General features: G+C 38.2%; 1 protein-coding gene and 1 non-coding gene across 2 annotated transcripts; both read right to left on the reverse strand.

Moving 5' to 3' along the window:
- Positions 1–2,826: 2,826 nt before the first annotated feature.
- LOC130962561 (uncharacterized) lies at positions 2,827–4,654 on the reverse strand. The gene is made up of 2 exons (XM_057888760.1): positions 4,193–4,654; positions 2,827–4,086 (listed from the first exon to the last, which is right to left on the reverse strand). Exons 1-2 carry the CDS (start codon positions 4,652–4,654, stop codon positions 2,827–2,829), a joined length of 1,722 nt encoding a protein of 573 aa, XP_057744743.1.
- Positions 4,655–8,465: 3,811 nt separating this feature from the next.
- Positions 8,466–8,625, reverse strand: LOC130964958 (U1 spliceosomal RNA). Its single transcript, XR_009081020.1, has one exon. It is a non-coding gene; the product is annotated as a U1 spliceosomal RNA (small nuclear RNA).
- Positions 8,626–14,433: the final 5,808 nt, after the last annotated feature.

Below are 14,433 nucleotides of genomic sequence, written 5' to 3' on the forward strand. Positions count from 1 at the left end.
AATTTGCCTTCTCCTGGGGTCGGTGGCCCTATGTCGTTTCGTCGTAAGACCAGGTCGCCTTCCCCGAGGTTCCTTTTTATGACTCTGCCGTTGTATCTTAGGGCTATCCTTTGCTTGATTAATGCCTCTGTTAGGTGCGCCATTTGCCTTGTTTCATCGATTAGGTCTTTCTCAACTTCTTCGCTTCCTCCTCCTAAAAGTAGCCTCGGGCTTGGCTCCCCTATCTCGATTGGGATGACTGCATCGATCCCGTATGTGAGTCGGAAGGGGGTTTTACCGGTAGATGACTGGGGGGAGGTTCTGTAGGACCATAAGATTGATGCTAACTCGTCTGCACATGAGCCTTTTTTTTCCTTCGAGTCGTTTCTTCAGCCATTTGAGAATGACTTTGTTGGCTGCTTCCACTTGCCCGTTGCTTTGAGGGTATTCGACGGAGGAGAACTTTTGCTTAATTCCTAGTCCTGAGAGGAACTCCTTGAACTTTTTGTCGGTGAACTGTGTTCCGTTATCCGATATGACGGACTCCGAGATCCTAAACCTCGTGATAACTTACCTCCAGAAAATTTTTTGACAATTTGCTACAGATATGCTGGCTAGTGTCTCTGCTTCTACCCATTTGGTGTAATAATATATGGCTACTATTAAGTACTTCACTTGCCCTGGCCCTGGGGGGAATGGCCTAAAGAGGTCGACTCCCCATTGGGCGAAAGGTTAGGGAGCCATCATTAGGCTGAGCTCCTCGGGAGGTGCTTTGTGGAAGTTGGCATTTTCTTGACACTTTTTGCATTTTTTCACGAACTCTTGGGCGTCCAACATCATTGTGGGCCAGTATTATCCTACCCGGATGATCTTTTTTTCTAAGGATCTCCCCCCGATGTGGTGGCCACAGCATCCTTCGTGGACTTCTCTTAAGACATAGTCCGTCTAGTTAGGGTGCAGACATTTGAGTAGAAGTTGGTGAAGTCCTTGTTTGTACAACTGGCCTTGTATGATTGTATATTTGGGGGCTTCCCTTTTAATAGCTTGTGCTTCCTTCTCATTTGGGGGAATTTTCGCATGCTCCAAATATCGGGATATGGGGTCTATCCATGAGGGTGGGTTTGGTGCCTGGGTTGTGCACATGACGATTGCAGGTTCCGTCGCCAGCCCTTGGATTAGGGATCTGTTCCCTGTTCCGGGTTTGGTGCTCGCAAGCTTGGAAAGGAGGTCGGCTCGGGCGTTTCTCTCTCTTGGGATGTGATAGATTGTGACTTCTTCGAAGCTTTTGCATAGTTCTTTCACCTTTTCTAAGTATTTCTGTAGCAGCGCGTCCCTGGCTTGGTAGTTGCCGTTTACTTGGAAGGTGACGACTTGGGAGTCACTGCTGACTTCAACTTTTGATGCTCTGACTTCTTTGGCTAGTATTAATCCTCCTATCAGTGCTTCGTATTCGGCCTGGTTATTAGAGACCGGGAACTCAAACTTGATGGATTGCTCGTAGGCTATTCCTACTGAGTTTTCGAGGATGATTCCGGCGCCTCCGAACGTTTGGTTGGATGCTCCGTCAACGTGGAGCTTCCACCGTGTGTCCGGTGTGTCGGGAGTTTCCCCTGTGACTTCTACAAGGAAGTCTGCCATAGCTTGGGCTTTGATTGCTTGTCTTGGCTCGTATCGCAGATCGTATTGGGACAGCTCTATTGCCCACGTCATCATTCTCCCTGCCAAGTCGGGTTTCTGGAGAACTTGTCGGATGGCTTGGTCAGTTCTCAGAATGACTGTGTGCCCTTGGAAGTATTGTTTTAGCCTTCTGAATGAGATTAGTAGGGCGTAGGCTAGCTTTTCCAACTTGGTGTATCTCATCTCTGCCCCTTGAAGTATTTTGCTGATGAAGTATATTGGCCGCTGGGTCTTGTCCTCCTCCCGTACTAAGACTGCCGCCATTGCTTGCGTTGTCACGGCCAGGTACAGGTATAGGGGTTCACCCTCTCTGGGTTTGCTAAGTACGGGAGGTTCCGAGAGTATCCTCTTGAAATGGCCGAACGCTTCTTCACATTCCGGGGTCCATTTGAAGGTGATTCCTTTCTTCATTAGGTTGAAGAATGGGATGGCCCTTTCAGCTGAGGCCCCGAGGAACCAAGATAGTGCCGTGAGTTTCCTGGTGAGTCGCTGCACATCTTTGATGCATCCTGGGCTTGCCATTTTGAGGACGGCTTTGCACTTGTCTGGGTTGGCTTCTACCCCTCTTTGTGTGATCATGAACCCCAGGAATTTCTCTGCTTCCATGGCGAATGCGCATTTAAGCGGATTAAGTCTCATGTTGAATTTTCTTAGTACTTTGAAGACAGCCTGGAGGTCGTCCATCAACTTGCTTGGCTCTGCGGGTTTTACCAGGATGTCGTCAACATACACCTCTACCGTTTTGCCGATGAGGTCATGGAAGACTTTGCTCATTAGCCTTTGGTAGGTGGCTCCTGCGTTCTTCAGTCCGAAGGGCATTACCTTGTAGCAATAGGTGCCCCCGGGTGTTATGAATGTTGTTTTGTCTTCGTCAGGTCGATGTATCGGGATTTGGTTGTAGCCGAAATAGGCATCCATGAAACTGAGGAAACGGTACCCCGCTGCCGAGTCAACTAGGGTGTCAATGTTTGGGAGGGGAAAGGAGTCTTTTGGACATGCTTTGTTCAGGTCGGAGTAGTCGATGCACATCCTCCATTTTCCAGTGGCTTTTTTTACTAGGACGACATTGGACAACCACGTTGAGTACTCGAGTTCCTTGATGAACCCTGCTTCAAGCAGTCCTGCTGTTTGTTTGGCGACTTTTTCTGCTCTTTCTTGCGACATCTTCCTTCACCACTGGGCTATCGGTTTGGCCTCGGGTTTTATGGCCAGCCAGTGAGACATGACCTCGGGATCTAATCCCGGCATGTCTGATGGGGTCCATACGAAGAGGTCGCTGTTTGCCCTTACGATCTCTATGAGGGGGCCCTTGAGTTCATGGGGTAGGTTCCTGTTTATGAAAGTGAATTGAACTACCAACTTTCCTATTTGAAACTTTTCCATGTCTCCTTCTGGTTCAGGTCTTAGTTTGTCCTCCACCCTAACATCCAGGTCTGCTAGGAAAATACCAGCTGCCTTCTTAGATTCTTTTTTTAAGGAGAGACTGGTGCTGTCGCAGGCGACTGCTGTCTCTAGGTCTCCCCTTATGGAACCGACTGTTCCCTTGTCCGTTATGAACTTCATTATTAAGAACTTGGTGCATATCACAGTTGAGAATTCATTAATAGTTTTCCTCGCTAGGATGATGTTATAAGCGGTGGAGTCTCTAAGGACTACGAAGTTTGCCATAACCGATTTCCTGGTGTCACCAGTTCTCAGGCTGATTGGGAGAGAGATCGTCCCGTCAAATTTGATATAGTTGTCACCTAGTCCCATGACCCCGTATTTGTGGTTTTTGAGGTTGGATTCCTTGAGTCCCATGGCGTCGAAGACATTTCTGAATAGGATATTAGAGTCTGCTCTTGTGTCGACGAGGATGCGCCTAACCAGCCCTGTCCCGACCATGGCTGTAACTACCATGGGGGGATTTTCGGGGAGGTCATTGAACCATTTATCTTCTGGGCCAAAGGATATTGTGGGGTGCCTTTTGCATATGGCAAGGCCATCTGTCGATATGGAGAGCACCCGGAAGTCTCTTCTTGCTGTCGACTCAGATTTGGGGGGGCTGTCCCGTCCGATTATGATGTTGACCACAAAAGTCGGGGGGTTAGTGACATCCCTTGGGGGTTCTTGCCTTGGCTTGACAGTTCGGCTCCGGTCTTCCTCAAAGCTCTCTCTTTCCCGCCTCCTCGGCTCTCTGATGAGCCGGGAGAATTCGCTCAGTTTTCCTTCTCTGATGGCTTGTTCCAAGGCATCCCTGAGGTCGAAGCAGTCTTGTGTTTTGTGACCAAACCCCTTGTGGTAGTCACAATAAAGGTTTTTGTTGCCACCCGTTCTCTCTTTCGGGGGTCTAGGTCTGGATAGGATTCCTTTGTCCGCAATTTGTTGGTAGACTTCTACTATGGGCACCGTGAGTGGCGTGTAGTTTGTGAACCTTCCCACTCGTGGAGGCTGAAGTTCCGTCCCTGGGGGACTCCTTATATCTGTCGACCTGGGGGGTTTGCCGAGGTGGTGGGTTAAGGGGCGGTCGTTTGTTGGCTGCTACGACGTGACTTACTTCCTCATCATTGATGTATTCCTTGGCGACGCTCTGGATTTCCTGCATGGTCCACACAGGCTTGGTCGTGAGGTGTTTCCTGAAATCCTCATTTAGCAAGCCGTTTGTTACGCAGAGACTGGCGACCGAGTTCGCGAGACCGTCAATTTTCAAGCATTCGTCATTGAACCTGTCCAAGAACTTCCTGGTCGGTTCCCCAGGTTTCTGGGTGACTCCTAACAAGTTGATCGGGTGTTTGGCCTTAGCTATGCGTGTTGTGAACCGGGCTTGGAAGCTTTGGGAGATATCTGCAAAAGCCGTGACGGACTCTTGCGAGAGGGCGTTAAACCACCGAATCGCTGGGCCGGCTAGCGTTACAGGGAATGCCCGACATCTCATTGCGTCGCCTACCCCTTCTAAATTCATTCTTGCTTCAAAGGCGGTGAGGTGTTCCTGAAGGTCTTTGGTCCCGTCATAACTCATGTCCGTTGGCTTATCGAAGTTCTTCGGGAGCTGGACCTTGAGGATTGAGGGATGGAAAGGGGTGGATCCCATGATGATGGGTTCTTGCCGTCTCTTGGCTTTCCCCTTCTGGGATTCCCCCCGCCCTTCGGACTTGTTCTGGTGGGGTTGGGAGGTCGCTTGCGTGTATGTCTTATCACGCTTCGTTGGACTCCCTTCCTGGCTTTCGCGTCCTCGGGGGGGGAGATCGGGTTTGCTTGCGAGATCGGCTGGCTTCGCTGCGGGAGCAACTGGCGTCTCTGTGGGGTTGGCTTCTCGCTGCTAGCTCTCGCTCTAAGTTTTGTACTCTGTGCCTGCATAATCTTGGCGCTATCGGCTCCTGTTCCTCCGAAAGGACGCCTTTCGGGGGTCTTGGTGTAAATTTATTTGTCGGGCTGAACAGAGGAGCGGGGGCGTTTGGCGGTGCGGGCCGTCGAACTTGCCCGGCTCAGGCGAGCCCCGCCACCTTCGCGAAGCTCCTCTGACGTGGGGAGTCGCTCCATGTCTATAGGGTTCCCCACAGACGGCGCTAATGTTCGTCACCTGGAGACTTCGGGTCCTGGATAGGTCGGGTGCTTAGACACGGGAGAACGGGTGAGACCCTGGATTGACGTGGAGCGAGGATTCGGATGTCGATGACGTCAGAGGAAGCGTGTGGAGCGGGAAGGGGGCGGCCACCTGCAAGGACACTCCGACGAGCAAGTCAGTGTCCGTACGAGTTGGTAGCCAAATTAGGTAACATGATGTGTACCTTGGGAGGAATGCTGACCTCTCCCCTTATATACCGTGTTGGGTGGGCCTAAAAGTGACCTGGCCCACTGTCCAGGATACTTTGTGCTATTCCTGCTCACATAGAGAAGCGTTGGCAGTCCTAACCGTCGGGTCGGAGATTCGGGTCCGGTTCCGATGACTCCGCCTCGACCGTTTTAGCTAGGTGGGGGTTTGGTCCGCACAAGAAGTGTGGCCGTATGCTGCCCGGGTCGGGTATCCAAAAGCCGACCCGTCAGGGTTTCTTATTGTTGGTTTAGGTTTGGATCGGAAGTGCTGCTCCGACCCGGCGAGTAGGTGGACTGGGCTTAGAGCGGTCCATAACACTCTACAAGCGATTTTTTTTTCACTTAACTTTACAAGTGGTTAAATAAAAAAAATACTAGAAAGTCATAAATATTTATTATTTTATCATTAATTAATCATCAATATTTAGAAGTATAAATTAAAATTATATTATTAAATTACTAAACTAAAAAATTAAGTTAATAATTAAAAAAATAACTAAAAACAATAAATTCTGAATATTTTTAAATATTTTTCTATTAAATAACATTCATACTCCTACAACTATTGTAATGTATACTTTATCTTTGTCTGCATTATTCATCTTTTTGTAAAAAATAATTGTCACGTGTGCAACAAATTTTCTTCTTTTTACCCCTTTTCATATATTATTATTAAGTGATAAATATTGAATACTTAACGTAGTACTCACCGTTAGTGTCATTATAGACCAACTTAATTAAGGAATTATTCAATTTACAGTTAACGACTTAAACATATATTTGGGAAAAAGAATTTTTCCCTTGCACCTATTGAATTATTTTTTTAGGAGGAGATAACTCTCTTGACCAAAAACGTTCAGATCAACTTTAATCAATTATCCAAATCAATTCTAATTTTTTTTTTTTTTATGGGAGACGACGAAAACCGCTTCAAACATCACAGCCCATTGCCTCAGTGTTCCTGCGTAATATGGAGCCCAGCTGCAATAACTCCATTTTAAACCAGGGCTGCGCCGAAGAGCCTTAGCTCAGGTGGTAGTTCAACCCCCCCCCCCCCCCCTCTCCTGATCATTAAGGTCTAGAGTCGTATTTGTGAAAAAAAATGTGATAAATGTGTGAAGAGTATGTGAGTATATTGTGTACTTAGAATTAGAGATTATCCAATCCATTAGGATATCTAGAATTGGGAGTTGTCCAATTCACTAACCCAAAAAAAACCAGGACTGCAACTCCATCACTAATACACCAAGAGTGATAATGAATAGGCTAGAATAGGGTGTGAATTTAACTCTAATCTAATTTATAGGTTAAAATTTTTATATAAACTCAATCCTATCATATTTGCAGATTGAGAATATCCAATTCTAACTCTATCCGCAAATTACCGAAAATATACAATATTATTATATAACTTGATGATAATTTAAAATAAAATTGATTTTTATGTAATATATATATATATATAATTATCAATTAATGATCTTCTTTTAGTGACTAAGTTTTTTGCATTTAATGAGAGCTCTTTGGTTTAACATCTATTTGAAACATATTTTTATATATGTATATAACATATACATATATAAGGTGCGGGGTTAATCAGGTAGGGTTGAAGTTCAACCCGCACCTTACCCGACCCGCATGAGAATCTTACCCGCACCCTACCTTATCCGCTGCAAATTGGCTTGGGTCAGATTGGATACCTGCGAATAGGGTGCATGTTGTCACTCTTATAATTAGGGATGACAAACAAAAAAATCGTCCCGCCTCGCCAAAAACCTGCCATCTGACAGACTGGCCCGCTCTGCTGTCGCCTAGTGAGGCGGTTCTAAATTTCTCCGTCACCCCACCTAACGGCGGGCTGCAGGTTAGCAGACCAAGCCAGCCAAATTTTTTTTTTATAAACCATTAAATATTAAACAATATATATAATTTCACAAATATTTTAATAAATATATAATTTCTTAAGATAAAAATATTATAATTTTCAAATTCACAAATATTAAAGTCTTTATAATTATAAATATATAATAAACATAATCATGAACCAAATTTTTTAAAATAAAATAATAAAATCAACATAATTCAAAACAAAATAAACAATGTCTAAAATATATAATTAAACATCTTTAAATTTATAATTAATTAAACATAAAATATAATTTAAAACATCTTTAATTATCATTTTTATTCTCTTATAAATCAATAACAATCTTTTTTGGCAGGTTCAATCGATAAATTTTGACCTCCTTACCTATATAATACACCCCAAGTCCGGGCACACGCGCCTGTAAATTGCTCCCTTTCTTACTGGAATATTGCCAGGTATCAGCAAAAAAGTTACGCACAGATAGAATCTCTATCTCTGCACCAACTTGGTTCTATACGCTATAATTGACCTAAGAGATATAGCACTTATATTAATATATATGGAATTATTTTAAGTGTATTCCGGGAAAAAAAAATCATTTTTACACAATATCATTTAAATAATAATATTTAAAAAAACCATTTTAAATAGTCTAAAATTATTTTATTTAATATTTATTAATTATTATTAAAATAATTATATAATTTGATATAATAAATATATAATTACGCAGATAGAAACTCTTTTAAGTTCAATAATTTCTAATATTTTTGTTCATATTGAACTAACACAAATTAAATTGTCTTTTATGTCTTTAGTAAATAAGTTATTGAACTAACACAAATATCAAATTATTTTTAACAAATAAGTTTAATTATCTCTGACTGACCAAATATTGAATTAAATATTGTATTTCTAACATTACCATTTTAATAAATCTTAACATAAAATAATACAATATATTATAATTAATTACCACCCTTTTTTTGGGTCAGGTGTGTGGGCCTGTAATAAAGCAACAATATCTGGTACAACCTATGCAACTACATAAGGTACAAACAAGGGTTTGATGGCAATACATTTCAAATATTTTAACCCTAACAGAGACAACTACCACCTTCAGTTGGATAATGTTTGTACTAAAATTGGACAGGGGCCGCGCGAACGCAGGCCCCCACTACCACAAATTATGATGTAGGCTCCACCACTTGGGTAGACCTTAGACTGGCACCCTTCCTTAGTGCAATGGAAGTCACCAACCTAGGCCATGGGCCTTTATGATCACCCATTGACCCCATCCAGGTAAGTATTTTGAAATTGTTGTAGTGCCTTCCATTTTATAAGCTTGTTGCAGGCTTTTTACACACATCTTCGCCGATGTAGGACTTCAATGCCAGGCATCTTGCCTCATCACATGCCTCGTGCTTTTGATGTAGGACTTGAATGTTGTTTCATTCAATGAAGCCATTGGAAAGCTGGATATTTGTCTCTAGTTGAAATGATTCAACAGGTAACAGAACATGGAAAGTAAACTTTATATTCCGAAAATTGGAGACATATTCAGAGGATGGAAGACAAATGGACAATGTTATCTTTGCCAAAACCATTTCATTGATAGCAAAAAGGATAGAAATTATGAATAGCTCCACAAATAAGTCGATCCAAGAAAGAAAGTTGAAGAGACCATATAGTTGAAGCGCGGAGTAAGATGATGAATCAAGAGGAAGCAGCAAGAAGCCAAGTAGTTGAAGAATGAAGATTTGAAGAGAACCATTTATTTTCAATTTATTTTGGGTGTTCTTGTATACCAGAAAAAGTAATCAGAATTGTTGAATTGGTCATATCAAATGCTTCATGGGAACTATGTTCTGATTAAAATAACAAATAAATTGTACTATTATGATTGTAGAAGAAAATTCATATTTATTGAGGAGTTTTATCGAACACCAATCTTCAAAACCATGTAAGACTTTTTTGGTGTCTAAACCATGTAAGATTTGGGTGCATAAATTGAAATTCAAAACCACTAGCACCAATCTTCCGTCACGCAATTGCCTTTCCCACAGCAAAGGCGCCGAACTCGCGCTACTCCTGTCATCGTCATCAATGTCACCACCACCGAACGCCACTGCTGAAGACCCCATGATAAAAGCGGTTCTGCTCGAATCTTTGAACGTTGTTCTGATCTCCCCAGTATTGTTGCGATCTGCACTTTCTTTGCAATTGTTTCTGAACGTATGTGTTTTTTTTGGGATTTAGAGTTATTTTTTATTGAATTTCTGGATTTGAATTTTGAAATCCTTCTTATGTGCAATTTCCGTTGATTCTTCTTGTTGCTGTTATAGTTGAAATTCAAAATTGAAATCTGACTTTTCTTCTTCATCAATTTCATATTATGGACTTGAGTTGTGAACTGATCTTGTGAAATTGAATTTGTGATCTGCTGTTGGAGTAGTCCCTGAATTGCTTGTTGAATCTGAATTTGCATCGATTTCGGTTGCTTCTTGATCCATTTGTTGCTGTTGCTGTAGTAGGAGTCTAGGTGTAGCTTTAATCACTTCCCACTTAATCTCCCAGTCTTCTACTTGGTTCCAACGAATTTCTGACAAAATTGGGCGCATATCTGGTTGGAATTGATGGAGAAAAGCCGAATGAATCTCAAGCTGCATGTAGATTTCGGTAACTCCATAGTCGAAACCATGTCAAAGCACTGGAAACTTATAATAATCTTTGTGCCTCCGGAGTGCCTCTAGCGCCCCAAAATTATCCGGCTAGGATGGACCATCTATAGCCGTTAATTCCGTTGAACATAGGGAGGGTATACCTGACTTGAGTTCCTTCTACCATGAAAGCACCAATGTTAGCCCCCTCTGACTTAGGGAGAGAAACTTTAAATTGAACTAAGTTTAATATCAATTTATTATGAGTTCCTTCTGCCATGAAAGCACCAATGTTAGCCCTCCTCTTTGAATTATGAAGAGAAACTTTAAATTGAGCTAAGTTTAATATCAATTTATTAATTTTTTGTACTTAATATAATGACTCATACTCTTATTTATATTTCTAACAAATTTTAATGTACTAACAACTAATTAAGTAGTTCAATATTAGTTGGATAGTAACATATTTTGATTGTAGAAGCAAATTCATATTTTATTGAGTGAGATGACATGTTCTCTTTTATTCATTTTTCCAAAAGATGGAAAAAATTAATTACAAATAATCAAAGAAGTAAATTACAACTTATTTTCATTAATTATTTTTCATTTTCATCAAAATTTTTCTGATTTTCTGTCTATCCAATTTTTTATATGATCAAATCAAACTTCTTTTATTCAAATTGATATCTATTTATGTATAAATGGTAACAGAACTAACAAATTCAATTAATTAAATAAAAAATATATATCCAATCTAAATTTTGTTATCATGCTTTTATTTTTTAAGATAATTTCAATAGTCAAATTTTAAGAGTTTATCATCGATTATACTTATAAAATTCTTTATTCTAATTTATCATTTATGTTTTTTACCAATTTGACCATAATCTTAGTGTTTTACATGTGAACTGTTTCCTCTACTTGGAGGGGTGAGTTGTTTCCTCTATAAAGTAAGAGTGACTACGGATAGCGAGTACTCATTATCAATTCGAATCTGAATCCAACCAAATCAATCAATGATTCATTTTAATAATTAGTTCGTATAATAGATGCGAAATTTGAATTAATCCGTTGATCCGACTATATATTAATTAAACAAAAAAATAAAAATAAATAAATATATATATATGCCTTTTAATAATTTTGAGTTTCTCTTTATATCTAACTTTTAATGTATTTGGTATTTAACATGTTTGGATTTTAATATGTTTAGTGTTTAATATATTTGAATTTTAATGTCTTTAGTGTATATGTTTAGATTTTAATGTGTTTAGTTTTTAATATATTTAGTATTTAACATGTTTGGATTATTTCTATTGATTTTACATGTTTATTGTACTTTCCGAATTTTTAAGATAAAAATGTCGTTTTTTTATGAATTTTTGTTTCATCAGCCACTCAATTACTCGAACCGAACCAATCTGTTCTTAATTGATTTAATTTGATTTGGGTACATTTACAAAAAAAACGTAAATTCAAACCCAACCAAATCAATTACAATTCAATTGGTTCGGTTCTAATTTTATCATAAATCAGAACCAACGTAAATTCAAACCAAACCAAATCAATTACAATTCAATTGATTCGATTCTAATTTTATTATAAATCAGAACCAACCTGACCTGTGATCTTATGTATGTAGCTGCACTTGAAATCCCTTATGCTCTTAATAAAACATTTGAGGTCAGTCTTTTTATTCTTCCTCATTTTTCATCATGTATAAACAGAACATAGTTTAAAATGTGATTTTTTCTTAGACGGGACTATGTTTTGTGGCGGATTCTATGGTAAAGAAGGAGAAAATCTTCTATATCTATGTATATGTGTTGTTAACAATAGAAATGAGCAGAATTCTTTCACTTTTTTAGCTCACCCCTATCTACTTTTTGTATTTAGAATTTTTTCTCTCTAAATTCTTTATATTTTCATCTTAAATATTTTGCATAGAAAAAAAAAGTAAAATAAGAGCAGAGAGAAAGAGAGATAAAGAGGGAGAGAATAGAAGGGAGAAAACTCTCTAATTTAAAAGAAAAAAATTTTGGTTTTAGTTACAGTCAATAACTCAATATAGTAAGAAAATGACATACGAAATATATTTTAATTATCAAATTAGTAACATATTATGTTATAATTATAATTGTAATAGATAAATATACTAAATCTTTAATTCTTGAATGATTTAATTTGTTTTTCTTTTTGAAATAGATAAACGAATATACACTCTAATTTCTTTCAGAGTATAATGAAAAGCCAGGTTGAATAAAAAGTTTAGATGTGATCATTTAAAAAAATAGGATAAAAGATTCATGATTCGACCACTAAAATTGTGAGTCCAATTCACATTTAACTGCTCAAAATTAAAAAATATTTTTCTAAATATAAAAAGCTTAGAGTACTCAAAAAACCTTCTTCCTATACTGAGAATTAGGAAAATATATTATTAAATACTTGTTTTTGTTTATAAAAGTTTCTTTATCTTGATGATGACAACTTTATTTGGAGCTCTTTGAGGTCACTATGGACTATAATACCTAAATAAAATAAAACACATACATATTGTATACTAACATAATAATTATAAATTTATAATTAGATAATATCAAATTTAAATAGCTATTAATTAATATAAACTCACTTTGGGTCACACATTGTTTAAGTTGAAGTTGATGTATTCGATTTACCATGGACATCAAATCTACTAAATCAAAACATCTTCATTCGATTTATCATGGTTGAATCTCATCAATACTACTCCGCTAATAAATCAAATCTATTCACTCTAATTTACTATTATTGTCCTAAATCAAATCTATTTCATTTGATTTACTACTGCTTCATGTAAATCAAATATATTTCATTCAATTTACATGAAATGTCCTTAAATCGAGCTTAATAGCTTCGATTTACATTGAGTAAAGATGAAAATCGAATATGCATATAAATTGTTTGGTTTTAGGACATTCACAATTAATATTACATTCCATTCTATTTGTTTAAGTGAATTACCTGAATGTTTATCTTTCTCATTATTTTCATGTCTATTGATAACTTTTTTCAATTTCTTAATCATAGTATCACACATATCATATACTAAGTAAAGAATCGGAGAGTTTGTGTCATAAATTCAAAGAATCTCATATATTGGACTTGTGAAATTGATTATACAATGGATATCATCCTACCACATATGATCTAATATGAAACATTTTATAGTAGCAACTTTTTTATTATGAGGAGTGCTACACATACAAGTCTTTTTGACTTACAAGTCTTACAAGTTACTAGGCCTTTTAATGCGTTATTCAACGTTTCCTGTTTTCAAAGCGCTACACTCAGAACAGTTCTTCTTCTTCTTCTTCTTCTTCTTCTTCTTCTTCTTCTTCTTCTTCTTCTTCTTCTTCTTCTTCTTCGTTTTTTTTTTTCGATTTTCATGGTTTCTAAAATCAAGCTTTGAAATCGTTTTGAAGAAGAAGAAGCAGCAAAAGATGAGGAGAAAGAGAAAGAGTTCTGAATTATGCAACGAATTTTGGGTGTATTTCTTAAATACTTTGGGTGTATTTTTCGTAATCCTTTGGGTGTATTTCTGTAATCCTTTTGAAGATAATGGAACTTCAGAAATACACCCAAACGATTACAGAAGTACATCCAAAATGATTACAGAAATACACCCAAAGGATTACAGAAATACACCCAAATGGTTACAGGAATTCACCCAAACGATTATAGAAAATACACCCAAAGGATTACAGAAAATACACCCAAAGAATTTAAAGAAATACACCCAAAATTCGTTAAAATACATCTTATGCATAATTCAGAACTCTTTCTCTTTCTCCTCCTCATCTTCTACTGCTTCTTCTTCTTCAAAAACGATTTCACCATGAAAAATCGAAAAAAAAAAAAGATAAAACAGAGAGAAAAGAACGTAAATGAAGAAGAAGAGGAAGACGATGAAGAAGAACGTGCAGAAACGAAAGAAAAGGAGAAGAAGAAGAGTAAGAGGAAGAAGAACGTGCAGCAAGAAGAAGAAGAAGAAGAAGGAGAAAGAGAAGGCAAGAAACGAAAGAAAAGAAGAAGGAGAAGACGAAGAGGAAGAAGAATGGTTGGAAGCGTGTTTTGAGCGTTAGTTTTAATTGAACTTGTAAGGCTTACAAGCCTTAATCGCTTGTATGCGAAGAATTACTCTTTTTCTTATTATCATCTTTATAAATGTCCATTTTTGATTGATTATTTCTTGCAATCTCTATTTAAACCTTTTCAACATTATAATTGTTTATGTTAATCTCGTCTTAACAATGGAATGAAGTTTTAGTTGAACGAATACATTAAAAATAGTCAATCTTTTTTATCTTTTAAAAATAAAGGTAAAAATAAAGAAAATACAATTTTGTCCTTATCTAGGACAAAAATAAGCAGAGATCTCCCATACTGTCTCACTCAATGAGTAAAGACAAAATA

Source organism: Arachis stenosperma, chromosome 2, assembly GCF_014773155.1.
Source record: "Arachis stenosperma cultivar V10309 chromosome 2, arast.V10309.gnm1.PFL2, whole genome shotgun sequence".
NCBI classification, from domain to species: domain Eukaryota; kingdom Viridiplantae; phylum Streptophyta; class Magnoliopsida; order Fabales; family Fabaceae; genus Arachis; species Arachis stenosperma.